This window comes from Lissotriton vulgaris, chromosome 6, assembly GCF_964263255.1.
Source record: "Lissotriton vulgaris chromosome 6, aLisVul1.2, whole genome shotgun sequence".
Classification (NCBI taxonomy): domain Eukaryota; kingdom Metazoa; phylum Chordata; class Amphibia; order Caudata; family Salamandridae; genus Lissotriton; species Lissotriton vulgaris.
The window spans coordinates 1051947469-1051961224 of record NC_141694.1 but is presented as its reverse complement, the minus strand read 5'-3'; the positions used below and the strand labels follow the sequence as shown (position 1 = coordinate 1051961224).

Here is a 13756-nt window from a genome sequence, read left to right as displayed (position 1 = left end):
GTTTGTTTTCACGCTCCACCCATACTAGAAAGCAGAGGTGTTGCAGACAAGTCTGAAGACGCAACACAATCATCAAGTCAAATCACTCCATCTGGCACCCTGGGTCCGCCAGTAAACAGGTGCAACAGCCTTCCAATGTCCTCCTCTTCTATCTGTGCCATGAGGGGTGCTGATGGTAGTTGTCATGGTATCAGGCGAGCCAAGTTCATATACCATTCTTTCCCAATACGCCTTTCTGACAGCGTCCATATTTTTTCTGATCCTCAGATCCAGTGCCTTTTCTTGCTTTCCACCTCAGATATTTCGCAAAGGCAACGCATCTCAAGCAATATGTCATGCAATATGCTCCTCACTATTATGTGTGTCCAGGTAGAGCCCACACCGACAGAACTCAAAAGATTTCCTCTCATGGTGGCCAAATCCCTTTGGATTAGAAAGAAAAGTTTGAAAAAGACATACACTTCTACGATTCCTCGAGGATTTAGAAACACCATGTCAAAAGCCAAATGAAAGGTGTAGGTAAGCCACAAAGTTATATTCAAAATAAATAATGCACCATAAAGCTCTAATCATGCCGACAGACAGTACTATCACAGGATGCTGTGTCATCAATGGGTGCCATGTTTCTGAACAAAACAGCTTTAGAATCCCTGCTAAGGTCTGGGCTGTGCATGTTCTGTGTTAAGGACCACTGTTTGTGCTCAGTCCACTTGCCAAGATGTTTGTCGTCTTAGGATAACCTTGAAGCTTTGTTAGATTCGTTCTATACTGGGGTTGGGAGTGTGTCTACACATTGCACCTGCTAATGGGTGCACTATGCCCGTTCTATCCATTTGTGAGGAGGAGAGCAGTTCGGCTGGCTGTACTCTGCTGGTTATGCGAGTCATTCGGGAGTGTGCACTGCTGCTGGCGGCACTGTGCCTTTGCGGAGTGTTTGCATTGCTACTGGCTGTACTATGCCCTGTGTTATGGGGAAGAATGCCCTGCTATTGCCTGTACTGTGCCTGTTCTGTGCATTTAATGTTATTTTGGTCAGAGCACACTGTAGGAAAAGAAGAAACAGTCCCCTGTTAAGTTGGTTCACAGTGACGTAAAAACATTCGAGGACAGTAGCTAGAAATATACAGTACTGAATTTATTAAATATCTTATTTACAAGTTCCATTTCATAACTTTATTTGTACAGACTGTGCTTGACAATGCACCTTCTTTTAAGGCACATTAGAAACCAAAGTAACCAAGTGCCTCCTGGTCTCCTTTGATGTGAAGTTTGAACAGAACTGGCACGGCAGAGTAACTCGTTTATACTAGCAACTTAAACATTCACATCTGGTTCATATACGCACATTACTGGGAATAGAAAAGGCTCCCGGTCACGCCACAATTCAGAACACGAGTTAACTGTGATTTCAAGCAGCCCCAGCCTATTAGGGAAGAAAAGGCTTCCCTATTAAACGTACTTTACCTTTGTATCAAATTACTGGTTTGTCAAGAAAAGCAACCTTTCTCAAAATTACTTGTAGGAGAACGCAGTTTCCTTTCTTTCATCCACCAACATTTGTATTTGTTCTTTAACAGAAACCCAGAATATTTGCAGGCATACTTGGAAACACATCACATCCCTCCATTGCATGCAGGAACAGGCCGGCAGCTCTTCAAAGATCCCTCTGCCCAGTTTGATCAAGGGGGCCTGTGATTGTGTTCAGCATAAACTCTCCTCTCAAGGCCACTAAACCAAGATGTTCTGCATTTTAACGTCATTAATTTTCAAGGTGACTCGAAACTCTAACCCTCCAAGTAAGGTGACCGGTTGAAGTCACTCGGAATAATTTAAAGGAACCATGGGTTAGTATTTACCCTTTTTTATTTTTAAAGAGTTCTCATTATGTGACACAAAAATGGCTGGCCCTAACGAGAACCAGCTCACAGCGTTGAGCAAAACCATGCTAAGGTGGCAGATGCAGAGAAGATGTTGCACACCCTGAGCAGGAATGCATAGTCACAAAAGTACTTTTGTCATTTCCATCAAGTGTAATGCTTCAGAGTAATAAAGAATAAAAACTAGAATTAGCTATATGTAGTTAAATATGTACTAAGAGGGTTTGAAGTAACGCGATGACTCACAGAGTTAGATGATGACTACTGCCAAACTACACTGTTTTAAAGATCAGAAACTGAAATCCAAACCAGGCCGAATTACCATTTTATCCTAAAATAGGTAAGATGAGTACCAATACCTCAAACAACAGTGCTTAAAAATGGCAGAAGTGCAGTACGAAAAATAAAAATAATTTATTGGTGTAGTAAACTTTGCACCAATTTAAATGAAGCAAGAGCAAACTAAAGGAATGGGGTACAGCATACAATTAACACAGTAGAGCAAGCCAAAGAAGAACAATGTGCAGAGATGTGCTCCATCACTGCAGAATAAAACACGACTTACTCCTACTGAGCAGATGTAATTCATATGCACATTTATCTAGGGGACATGTTTCTTCCACACTGACGGGCCATTTAATGTGTAGAAGCCTGTTGTCCCTGCCAGGCAAATAAAAGATTTTGACTCCTAAAAAGACCCTTCAGATGTGGACAAACACGCATTCAATCAGTTAATAGCAGAACAATATGGGTGTTATGAACTCCTAGCCAGTCTTAACTTTGAGATTACTAGCTGGCAAGTGATCTTTCTGAAAACTTAAAGCACCTTGGTGGGACATGAATGAATCAAGCAGCAATGACTTCCCTATATTTGGTGGTACTGACTTCACGTTTGAGAGAAAAAACATTTTGAATAGAATCATTTGATTGATGAGGATTTCATCTGCAACTGCTAGTTAATAAGATGCTACATTGGAATGTTCTCTTTTTTCATGGCCTTGGTGAGACACTGGTAGGTCCTCAATATACCACTGACATTACCCCCTTCTTTTAGGTCTAGAGCTATCCAAGACCTTTTGATTCGACTAACGTATATACACGTAATATAGTTGGGTGTAGGGACTTTTAGCCAGCCCTCTTTGTCCACTGGTCTGTGTGTCGTTAACACTTTAATTCCTCCCACTGCAGTATACAACATGAGGAAGTGTCCCAACCCACTTCAGCCATTACTTAACTGCCAGTGATCGCATTAGCATTCATAAGGAGCACATTCACCCACAATAGAACTCCCATCAGTGCCAGGGACTACAATGGCAATGTGAGCTTTTCAGCCCAGAAAAAAAAACTTTTATATTCAACAGCATGTTTTTGGTTACAATGGTGAAGGCGTGAAGCTTTGCAGCCATAATGTTTTGCAAAAGCCATGCCAAAACAAGTTTTGACAAACAAAAAGGTTGATGGCCAATGCCAGAACTATTGGCTTTGCCAATGCTGGTTTTATTTTGGATCATGTGCCTGTGAACCCTTTTTCATTGAAGCCCTCTTTCATATCATTCTTTTACATACTTGCCTCCTACCACAAACATTGACTAGGTTCTAACAGTTAGCTAGCGCAAGTGTAAAAAAAAAAAAAAAAAACAAGCATTGGCATAGCCAATAGGTCTCGCTTTTGGGACCTTATAAGTATTTAATTATGCAGCACAATATCCTTGGTGCAACAACATCAACCAGTGCATGGCTAAACACTTATAAGGTCCCAAAGGCGAGACCTATTGGCTATGCCAATGCTTGTTTCTTTTTTGTTCTTGGTCAAAGTCAGATGCTGGGGGAAAAATGCTGGTCCCTTCATTTGTGAAATAAATTAAGCCATGCCTGTGTTGTTTACTACCTGAGGCACTGGTGCCCTCTCTTGACTCCTAAGCATCAAGTGAGCTCTCTTAATACCCAAGCACTCCTGATCAAGAACTAATAATAACGTCAAATGCTACCACTGCACTAACATCAAGCTGCACATCAACAAGTGTGTCCCTAGAAAGAGAGGGGTCATCGAGTCACTGAAGTGTTAGACTGCCAAATAAACGCTGGTGTATGCCTAGTTTGGTCACATGATTGTGGCTGTGCTGCTGGATGACAGGTGTTTGGGGGCAGGCAAACTTAAGGCTGCCTTTTCCTGTGCTACAGCACAGACCTGTCCCCAGCACCACCTTACAGGACTCCAGATCTCCAGCACAGTGGCTGCGCCAGCAAACACCCCTTTTTAGTGTGCCTTATTGTGGGTGGCAGGTTACATATATATTATTTGCCACTACAGTCTTATCCTAATAATTACAAATGAAAATACGGAGGGATTTATTAGGGCACTGGTATTACATGTCCCAACCATAAAGGGAGACGGCAGAGGAGCGGTGATGGGATCCCGACATTGATAGGGCAAGAGACTTTCGCTTCTGAATCCTCTTTGACGGACCCTACAGCAGCTTGCAGCAGGAAATGGAAAGAACGTGGACTGGCATCTGCTAGGGCAGTTGACTGGGATTGTGAATGAAAACTAAAAAAAAAGTTAGCTGTGGATATTTTTTTCCCCACAAGTGAAGGGATGGAATAGAATTGCATCAATTAATCGTTGACTCCAGTGATGTCTCTTTGCTTACCAACAGCAGTGATATGATTTAAAATAGTTTTTCTCTAATGTGAATATTTATTATGAGCTGCTGGGAAAGCTAATAAAATGTCAACGAATACTACCCTTTAAACCCAATACCAAATATACTAATTTCTATCATTGGCAGGGGTCTATAATAGAAGCATTCTGAGCATTTAGTTTGTAGCCTGGCACTGTTCTTTGACACCCATCACTACTGCTGATCCGTATCCTGGAGAGATATAAGGCACTCCTAGTTCACATTTCAATGGACAGAGTATTGTCTTTGGCTTCCTTAGAGGAGTACGATGCGATGAATGAGAAAGTGGTTCCCGGGGGCAGATCGTTCACAGTACACCACCTTACAAACACATTTAGGAAGTCCAGTTCAAACATAGACAGTTCAGCAGCTCCGCACTGCCCACATAAAACTATCAACGAAACCTGAGTGGGGGGAAACAGAGGCACTAATGACCAGACAAGTCAGAGCTCAGGAGTGTGCACTGCCTTCCACTCGTCAGTCGCAAATAAAAGTTACACAGACAGACTTGGTCTGCGGTCCGTATAAAAGTAGCAATGAAACGTTTTAAGTGAATCTCGCTGTCTGGGGCCGGGGCGCAATCTGCACTGATCTGGAAGCGACTTCTCATGGCCCAGATGACACCAGCCAGAGTTCGCAGCCCGTGGCAAAAAAAAAAAAAGCAAACAAGCATTGGCTGCGCGGCCGCAAAAGTCATCGCGATCGCGGGCTGATGGTGGCTGTGCGCGCGTGCGGGGCGCACGAGCACCCAAGCTTGAGGGCAGCGTATGGTGGCACTTTGAAAACCCCACTCACAAAATGTCTCGCCAGAGCAGTGCACGCACTGGCTTAGGCGAGACCTAAAATTCCAAATGAGAAAGAGGTGTAAGGGGTTGGTTCACTCCAAATTGTCCGGTTCTAACTGGTATCTCTAGAATCCCAAATAATTAAGACCTTGTTTGTCAAACCAATTTCACAAAACTGGGAAATGGCAACTAGTATATTCATTAAAGGAATAATTCAGTGCATATGTTGGGAGAGGGAGTTTTAGATGGCATAATACCCAGATCATTTCCCCCAGTATGTGACGAGGCACATCTCAAAGAAAATAAGCGTTGGCTAAGTTAATAATTTCAGTCTTGGCTGCCGACATTTTGCCAATGACTATTTGGTTTATGAACCGTTTTTGCATGAAGACAATTGACCGTCAAGCAGAATGGTAGCAGTGATGGGGATGTTACAGGGCCTTCCTAAGTAAAACAAGTATTATTTAAAACCTAAAATATTTTGAATGTAAAAGCTTGCACTGCACAAGTGGTGCCGGGCATTAAATCAACTACTCACTGTGCGGTTGTGCACACTGTGCACAAGCTGAGTGCAATCACTCAGTCACCCACAGTGGATGAAGAGGACTAAGCCTGTGCCCCATGCTGATGGAAGGAAGCAGTATGTGAATGACACAACAGTACACCAAAGACAGAAAAGTGCTGACTGAAAGCTACTATGTAAACGGTGCGTGTATGTATGTATGTATGTATGCATGTATGTATATATATATATACATACACACACATATATAATTATACACATATACAATTTTAAAGTAAAGTTATTGGCTAACGCCAGACCTTATGAACCACATTAGGCTGCATTTACAAGTCTTCACTAGGTGGGCATTGCAAGATCGGTTGAGCACTACAGAAACAAGTTCTACCAGACACATTCTGCAACTCCCCAAAACAGAAAGGTCCAGACCACTTTATACATATACACACTATTACTAATTACATTGTAAAGTTGGATTGTATTATCTGTATGTTCATGTATTTACTCTTATATTATTAATAAACACATCATTGTGATTGAAACGTTTTGAACTGTGGCAGTGGTTAAACTGGATTAGCATGCAAACCGAATAAACATTTCAACCCTTGAAAGTAAAGCAAGGACAGAAGAGGAGTGTGGTGCTCCTTTTTGATCAGTGGGTGCGACCGGAGTCTTTGCAAAAGCAGGGGACCTTCAGTCACCAAAGCATCCTGAATATCTGGCTATGTAGAGTGCTTGTTGCATAGTGCCTCGAAATTGGTTACTTTTAAAATGCATATTTAGCACATTTATAACCACACACCAACCATTCAAAATATTCTTCAATGTGGCTTACAAATCCTAAAAACTACTTTGTTAAAGCGTAAGTAACAAAAATGGAGTGCAGTCGCATTTCAGATCGGCTCACCAGCTTTTCAGTTGCGACAAGATAAAGACTTCCCTCAAAATACCTAAAAAAAGAACAACAAAACATAGCTGCACCACTTAAAGCATGTAGGGTGTGTTTTCATTTCTAAGAGACACATTCATTGGTCCACACTGCTCATCCATTAGAAGCCCAAAGGTAAAGCCTAGGCCGGTCCTTCGGCGTTAGTGTATGCACAGCATACAGCGGATGAGCACTCTCTAGCCGGCATCTATGATTAGGTTTAAAGAAAGCGCTCTGTGTAAAGGAATGCAAATTTGATTAGCCCTCCTTTTATCAATGTACCCTTGAAGATGGGACAAGATAGCAACAGAAAAACAAAATAAGCACGTTTATGCCTGTGAATTGGCACTTAAAAATCTAAGTAATTCTTTAAAGCGTTTACATACATACAATACTTTTCGCATCATCTATATACATATTTGCAAAGGATATTGGAAAAAACAAGCTAATATAGCTCCTAATGGATTCTATCTAGTGGTAGCAGTACTACGCCAAACAACAATACTTTTTCCACCAGGATTTTGAAAGGTTCTTCATTTTGTCAGGAGTCCTACTCTTGGCCTTTTTGGGCTGCTGCTGGCTATCCGAGTACTGAATTCCAACCGTAATGGCAGCATCAAAGACCTCCTTAAGGTTCTTTTGAGTTAATGCCGAACACTCCATGTAGGACACAGCCTTGGTTTCCTCTGCACAGAGCTGGGCAACCTCCTCAGCCACTGGCTTCTCTTTGCAGGTGTCCAGGTCAATGAGCACGTTGACATCCTCCCGTAGGTCAGACTGTGTCCCGACAAGAATGATGGGCGTCTTCGGGCAGTGGCGCCGGATCTCAGGGACCCACTTCTCACCAACATTCTGAAAGGACGAGGGGCTAACCACACTGAAGCATAACAGAAAAATGTCTGTACTGGTGTAGCAGAGAGGCCTCAATTTGTCAAATTCATCCTAGAAGAGGTAAAAACAGAGTATTATTAATAAGAAAAACAAACCTATGTGAAAAGCCACATCCAGGTATATCAATCATTATCTCCATGCCTGCGCTATTTGTTCCTGAAGTCCTCACTCCAGAAGGATCTTACATTTAAATGAGAAATGAAGGACTGTCATGATCATCCCACATGTCTTGTCGTGATATTTCCAAAGAGATAAATACAGACCAAAGCCTGAATAAACAGGTGCACCTGCGGAAGGTCATTTGATAGGGTCATGGTACAGAATTTGCTATATGCAGAAGTAGCAACTGCTGGTCTTAAACATTCAAGGCAAATAAATACAGAGAAGAATGGACATTATTGCCTCCCTTAAAACTAGGACAACCCATCTTATCAGTGAATTACTGTGAGAAGGTGGCCTGGTATATACTGTCCACTAATTAAAGTGGGCACCCTGTACCAGTCCACACGACCCTTATGATGTATGAGGTCCAAGATAACCTTATTGATAGCTATTCTAGTGGTAGCTATGGAGAGCAGTCTTCAGGCTTAATCTTGAATGAATGTAAAGCAGCTTGTTTTACCAGAATATCACCTCCTAAATGAAAGGAGAACCACACATTGGTTATATAAAAATATGTATTTATCAATATTACACTCTCTACTAGTCTCTATACGAGACTAGGGCACAAAGCACACAATACTGAAACAATAGAACATTCGTAAATAGCAAAATACACAGCGGGCTCGAGGGGGTGACCGAACCATATACTAAATAAAATGGTATAACAACAACGACTTAACTGGACCCAGTGTCTAGAGCATGTAGAATCGCTGGGACCCCAAGGAACCAGCCAGAGAAGTGACAAAGGAAGCCCACAGAGGACGGGTGCAGTGAGGAAACACAGATGCGTACTCCGTACAACTCTATGGGAAAGTCACGGTTGGAAAATTACAAGTTAAGGACACGTCTAAGAGGACTTCGAGCAAACCCTTTGGAACTTAGGAGGTTCTAAGGTCAACCCACCAGTGAGTAGCGAAGTACCCGTGTTACCTATCCCACAGGAGCTGGGTGTATAGGGGTCAAGTGGTGTCGGGAACTTTGCCGCTTTCAATGGAGAGCTGCAAAGAAGTCCTGCTGCCATGAGGGCGAAGAATGTCCGGTGGAATCCTAGACTGGGTTAGAGGTGGGAAGAACCTGAAAGCAGAGGGGACAGACTGTGGGTCACTTCAGGTGACCAGGGATTCGGCAATTGAATGCCCACTGATGTTGAGTGCTTCAGGAGTGAAGAAGGCTTGTTTGACTCTGCAGCCAGAGAGACCAGGAGACGTCGAGGACGACCAGAGTCCGGTCGTGAGCTGTCCCACAAAGGATGTCGCGATCTGAGAGGTCGATGTCGGGTTGGAGCACCAACAAGCCTTAGCAAATGCAACCCAGGCGGTCAGAGGAAGCAGGTTACGGTGTGGACTAGCAAGGTCCAGGGGACTCTCCATGCAATGGAGAGTCAGGGCACGTCTACAGCAACCAGGTAAGCCCAAGAACAAACAAGGTCACCCTCGCCAGGACCCACAGGCCAAAGGACCAGGGATCGCGAGGAGACCTCAAGCAAGTTTGCAAAGTACCAGCCCACAGGACACTCGAGGAGAGGAGGCAAATCTTCGGTGCAAATACTGCTCGGGGTCAGGACTTGACGTAGTCCAATGCACAAGCTCAGGAATTGTCACTAACCATATGCAACTGCAAATGTGCGTGGTGCACAGGGGTTAGGGTTGACGGTCCCCACGAGGGATACTGGTCTCAGATTTGCTGAGAGGGCCGATTGACCTCAAAGACCTTCGGAAATCCACCTCCTGTGTTGCTGAAATCTTCTGAGTCCTCAGGAGCTCGAGAGAAGCAACCCGGTCAGATGCGTTTGGGTGACTGCTTTTGCAGGGGATTAACTCCTTTACTCCAAGGGAGATTCTTCAGTCATCTATCGCCGTGCAGGCAGTCGAAGTACTTGGTTTCTTCTTAGCAGAATCATGTCCAGGTAAAATCTAAAGTCCTGTAGTCAGGTAACCCACTTTATACCCATGAGAAAGGGATTGGAAAGATTCTGTGGACCCTCGTAGGGGAGGGGCAGGACAGAGGGGTGACTACACCCATGTCCTTTGTCCATTTCCGCGCCAGAGCAGGAGCAAATGGCTCCCAAAACTGGTTTGGGCTGGACTATGCACAGGGACACCAAATGTGCCCCCAGTGCAGACTTTCTGGCACTTTCAGAGTGCACCCAACCAGCCCCAAAACACTAAACCCTGTCTGGGAAGTGGTCACACCTCCCTGTGACAGGATGCATATTGTCATGCCTTCCTCTGCTTGAGCTTGGCTCAGCAGCAAGAGAGCAGAATCATGTCTGTGGCTGGCAGCGTCCATTTTGTACTGCCAGGTCGAGAAAGCTGGAACCAGGTAGACTGGTGACCCATGTATGTCCCTTTGGAATGGTGGAACCATACCTCCCACACCAGTGACTGGTGTGGAGGTATGATTCCTAGGTGTTTAAAACAGCTGCTTAGAAACATGTCGTGTTTGGTGTCAAAGTTAGCATTTACCACGAGGTTATAATGCACTTAAACATATATGTCTGGATGCATCACAGACAACCCCAGAGAATGGTCTCCGAAGCTGCAGAGGGGCTCTGCTCATGCAGGGGCACTCTCTCACGTAAAACCCAGCACCCTGCCTTCAGTATTGTTAAGGCCTGCCATATTGGTGACAGATAGGTATTTAAGTATTGTGAACCTACATCTTAAGTAAGTGGTGCAAGCACCAGCTTACACAGTCTGATGTAGCAGGCTTGTCGTGTCAATTTGGATGGCCTCTCAGTGGTGGCATAATACATGCTTCAGCCCATGGGAGGCCTCTGGGGTACCTATGCCCTGGCACATGGTGTACCATATACTAGGGACTAATAAGGGTAGCCCAGAATCCAATCTGAAGTGTACCTTAAGTACATGCATATGAAGAAAATATAGAGGGGGATGATATTCCTGGATGGTAATGGCGCTACAACAAATATCAGCAGTTATAGGAATCTCCCTTAAGGTAAGTCAGAGTCGTTGGGTGCCTAGGTATGGGTTATCATCCAAACCCACCGATGATCCGTAGATCTAATACTAATTATGAAATTCCTATCACACCAACTTAGATCATTCAATCACAATTTCCAAAATAACATTCACAAATGCAACATCATGTTGAGTGGATATATCGTTCTTTTAATCCATAAGACTCTCTCCAAGTCCAGCCAACACGTGTTTCGTCGTAAGGGTAGGGACCCGCGACTTCATCAGGGCTGGGAAAAAAACCAATATAAACAGATATTGTAGTCCCGCCATACATCGGGCACTGCATTCCATGAGAAATGCAAACTTTTTTTGCCTCTGTGATCTAGTGAGAGGTTTGCTGCTACATACCGATCGCGTAGACCTACGTGGCTTATGTGCGCAAGAGATGCTCTGGAGTGGTCACTGATGTGTTTCCTGCTGTCCTGAGTATTTTATGTGTCCTGTAACTTGAGTGCTTTTCAGTTAGTGGAGGAAACCCTAATACTTGTCTCATCTGCAGTGTAATTTGTAAGAAAGTAGGATCTGCTTCTCATGGTTACCCCCACTTTTTGCTGATGTAGTACTGTTTTTGGCCTAGTCTGACTGGGATCCTGCTATCCAGGACCCCTGTCTATCTGCTTTCTCCCTTAAATTGATATGCATGTACTAATTATGAAATTCCTATCACACCAACTTAGATCATTCAATCACAATGTCAAAAATAACATTCACAAATGCAATATCATGTTGAGTGGATATATCGTTCTTTTAATCCATAAGACTCTCTTCAAGTCCAGCCAACACGTGTTTCGTCGTAAGGGTAGGGACCCACGACTTCATCAGGGCTGGGGAAAAAAACAGTATAAACAGATATTGTAGTCCCGCCATACATCGGGTATTGTACATACTACATATCTACTAAATTATCCAGGAAATCATGCAAGTGGGTGTTAGTGCTCAATTTTTTGTTCATCAATATCCAATTAAAATAATAAGTGTTTTTCAGAAAGAGTGATAGAAAGTCACTGCAACATTAATTTAAAAGCAATTCATTTAAAGGTTGAAGATAGGGAGGGTGGGAAATAAATATCCCCACTAGAGGAAGAAGGATGCCTCAAGAAGGTAAATAAATATACTCCTCAGTCATTTGAGTAATACCTTCACTCATAGCGTTTAAGATCCCAGCATCAAATCAGTAACATGCCTCGCCGATAATCAATCGATAGGGATCATATGTCCATAGATGAATTACTTCTGGACCATGATATCGAACCAGATACTACAATCTCAAGTGGTTTGCATAATAAGTCAAGGTGGACCCCTACCCTTCCCAGTGGAAATAGTGTAGATATATTTCAAAAATTAGTCACTGAGGATTTATATAACCATTTGAAACACCAGAAAAAACACAAGATCAAAAATACTGATAATTTGAGTACACAGGAACGCCGAGCACTAGTGGATCTAAGCAAATTACCCGATGTTACCATCAAGGAGGCGGACAAGGGTGGTAACATCGTGGTGATGAATACTGAGGCCTACAATTTGGAAATACAGACACAACTTAGTGATATAACATGCTATGAAAAACTCAGGGAAAACCAGATAGGACCACTTATTACCACTGTCAACAAATATCTCAGAATGTGGTGGCACGAAGGTAGGATCAATAGGGAAGAATTCACATACTTGAAGGTTGACAAACCAAGGTTCCCATGCATATATACACTACCAAAGATACACAAGAATGCGCAAATAGGGGGAGGAGCTACGTCACCAACCAAGATGGCCGCATAGTCTCCCGGCTCCACCGACCTCAGTCTTTCGGTCTGTTATCCTGCTGACTATCCTGAGTTCCCGCACCGGATCCGTGTGTGTGATCTGACCTGCTTTCCGGTGGTGCAGTCCCGGAGTTTCTCTGCAGTCGTGGAGCGGAGATACGTCGATGGTTGTGTGAGGCCTAACCCAGCGGGGACGCCGGGGTCTCGAGTGCAAGCTCTGCCGGGTCCGAGTTGAACAACAACGGACTGCCGACTGTGGTAGGGTCCGCTCTCCGGAACATTCGGACTTTTGATTGGTATGCTACTGCCAACTGCCTGGTGTTTCAATAGTAGGTGAGGAGACGAGTGACGCACGGTGATGTGTCGCGGGGGTCCCTGACCGGGGGTTCGGCAATCGCTCGTCGATCCCCCCGGGTCGGTGCCTCGCTGCGTATGATTGATTGCTAAACTTCAGTCCCCCATGGCTTACTCCTGCTCCGTCTAATTTTGCCCCGGAGAAGGCGCCACTCCGTGGGGACTACCATCTGGAGGAAGAAATGCAGCTAGCGGAGCAGGCTAGACCTGGCCGGTCATTGCGAACGGTGCTGGAGGCACTCATGGCACTCAGGGGAACCATTGCAGTCCGGACTTGCAGTTTGTTGTCTGCGACTGATGGCCTCACAGTTCTGAGAGCGGACCCTGACTTGATACCCACGCCCCGGCAATCAGCCTGCATTTTAATATCTTTCTCGGAGACTTGTCTTGACCCGGCGCTGGAAGCGGTGTTTGCTCCTACTATACCAGATCTACCTGACTGTACCGTGCCCGATCGCCCTATGGAGCCGCTGAAACCCCCGATTGTGTATCCCCTGGAACACTTGCAAGATATCCCCATTCTGGAATTGTCTACTTTTTATCCTTTGCTGTTTTGGACCTTGTTGACTCCCCTCCCCTGTCGGTCTCTCAAGATGGCGGATGGACTACAACTTGGCTTCGGAGACGGGGAGGGGCGCCATTGTCACCAATCATCCATATTGAGAATTGCCGCACTTTTTTCAGCTTCGTGGACATGGCTTTCTTTAACCAATGACTTTAGTGCATTTGATAGACGGGGCCAGGGTTGAGATTGTTATTTGGGTCTCTCACTGTCGCATAGGTTTAACGGGACTGTGTCTTTTTTGATCTAACGGAG

At 44.3% G+C, this 13756-nt stretch overlaps 1 protein-coding gene across 1 annotated transcript in view; it reads right to left on the bottom strand.

Annotated features, from left to right (window-relative positions):
• Window positions 1-1114: 1114 nt before the first annotated feature.
• Window positions 1115-13756, bottom strand: part of RHOU (ras homolog family member U) — a 141873-nt gene continuing 129231 nt past the window's right edge. The window contains exon 3 of the mRNA XM_086927116.1: window positions 1115-7733. Coding sequence (XP_086783242.1) covers window positions 7278-7733 — 456 coding nt within the window. The 3' untranslated portion in view covers window positions 1115-7277. The remainder of the gene's footprint in view (window positions 7734-13756) is intronic.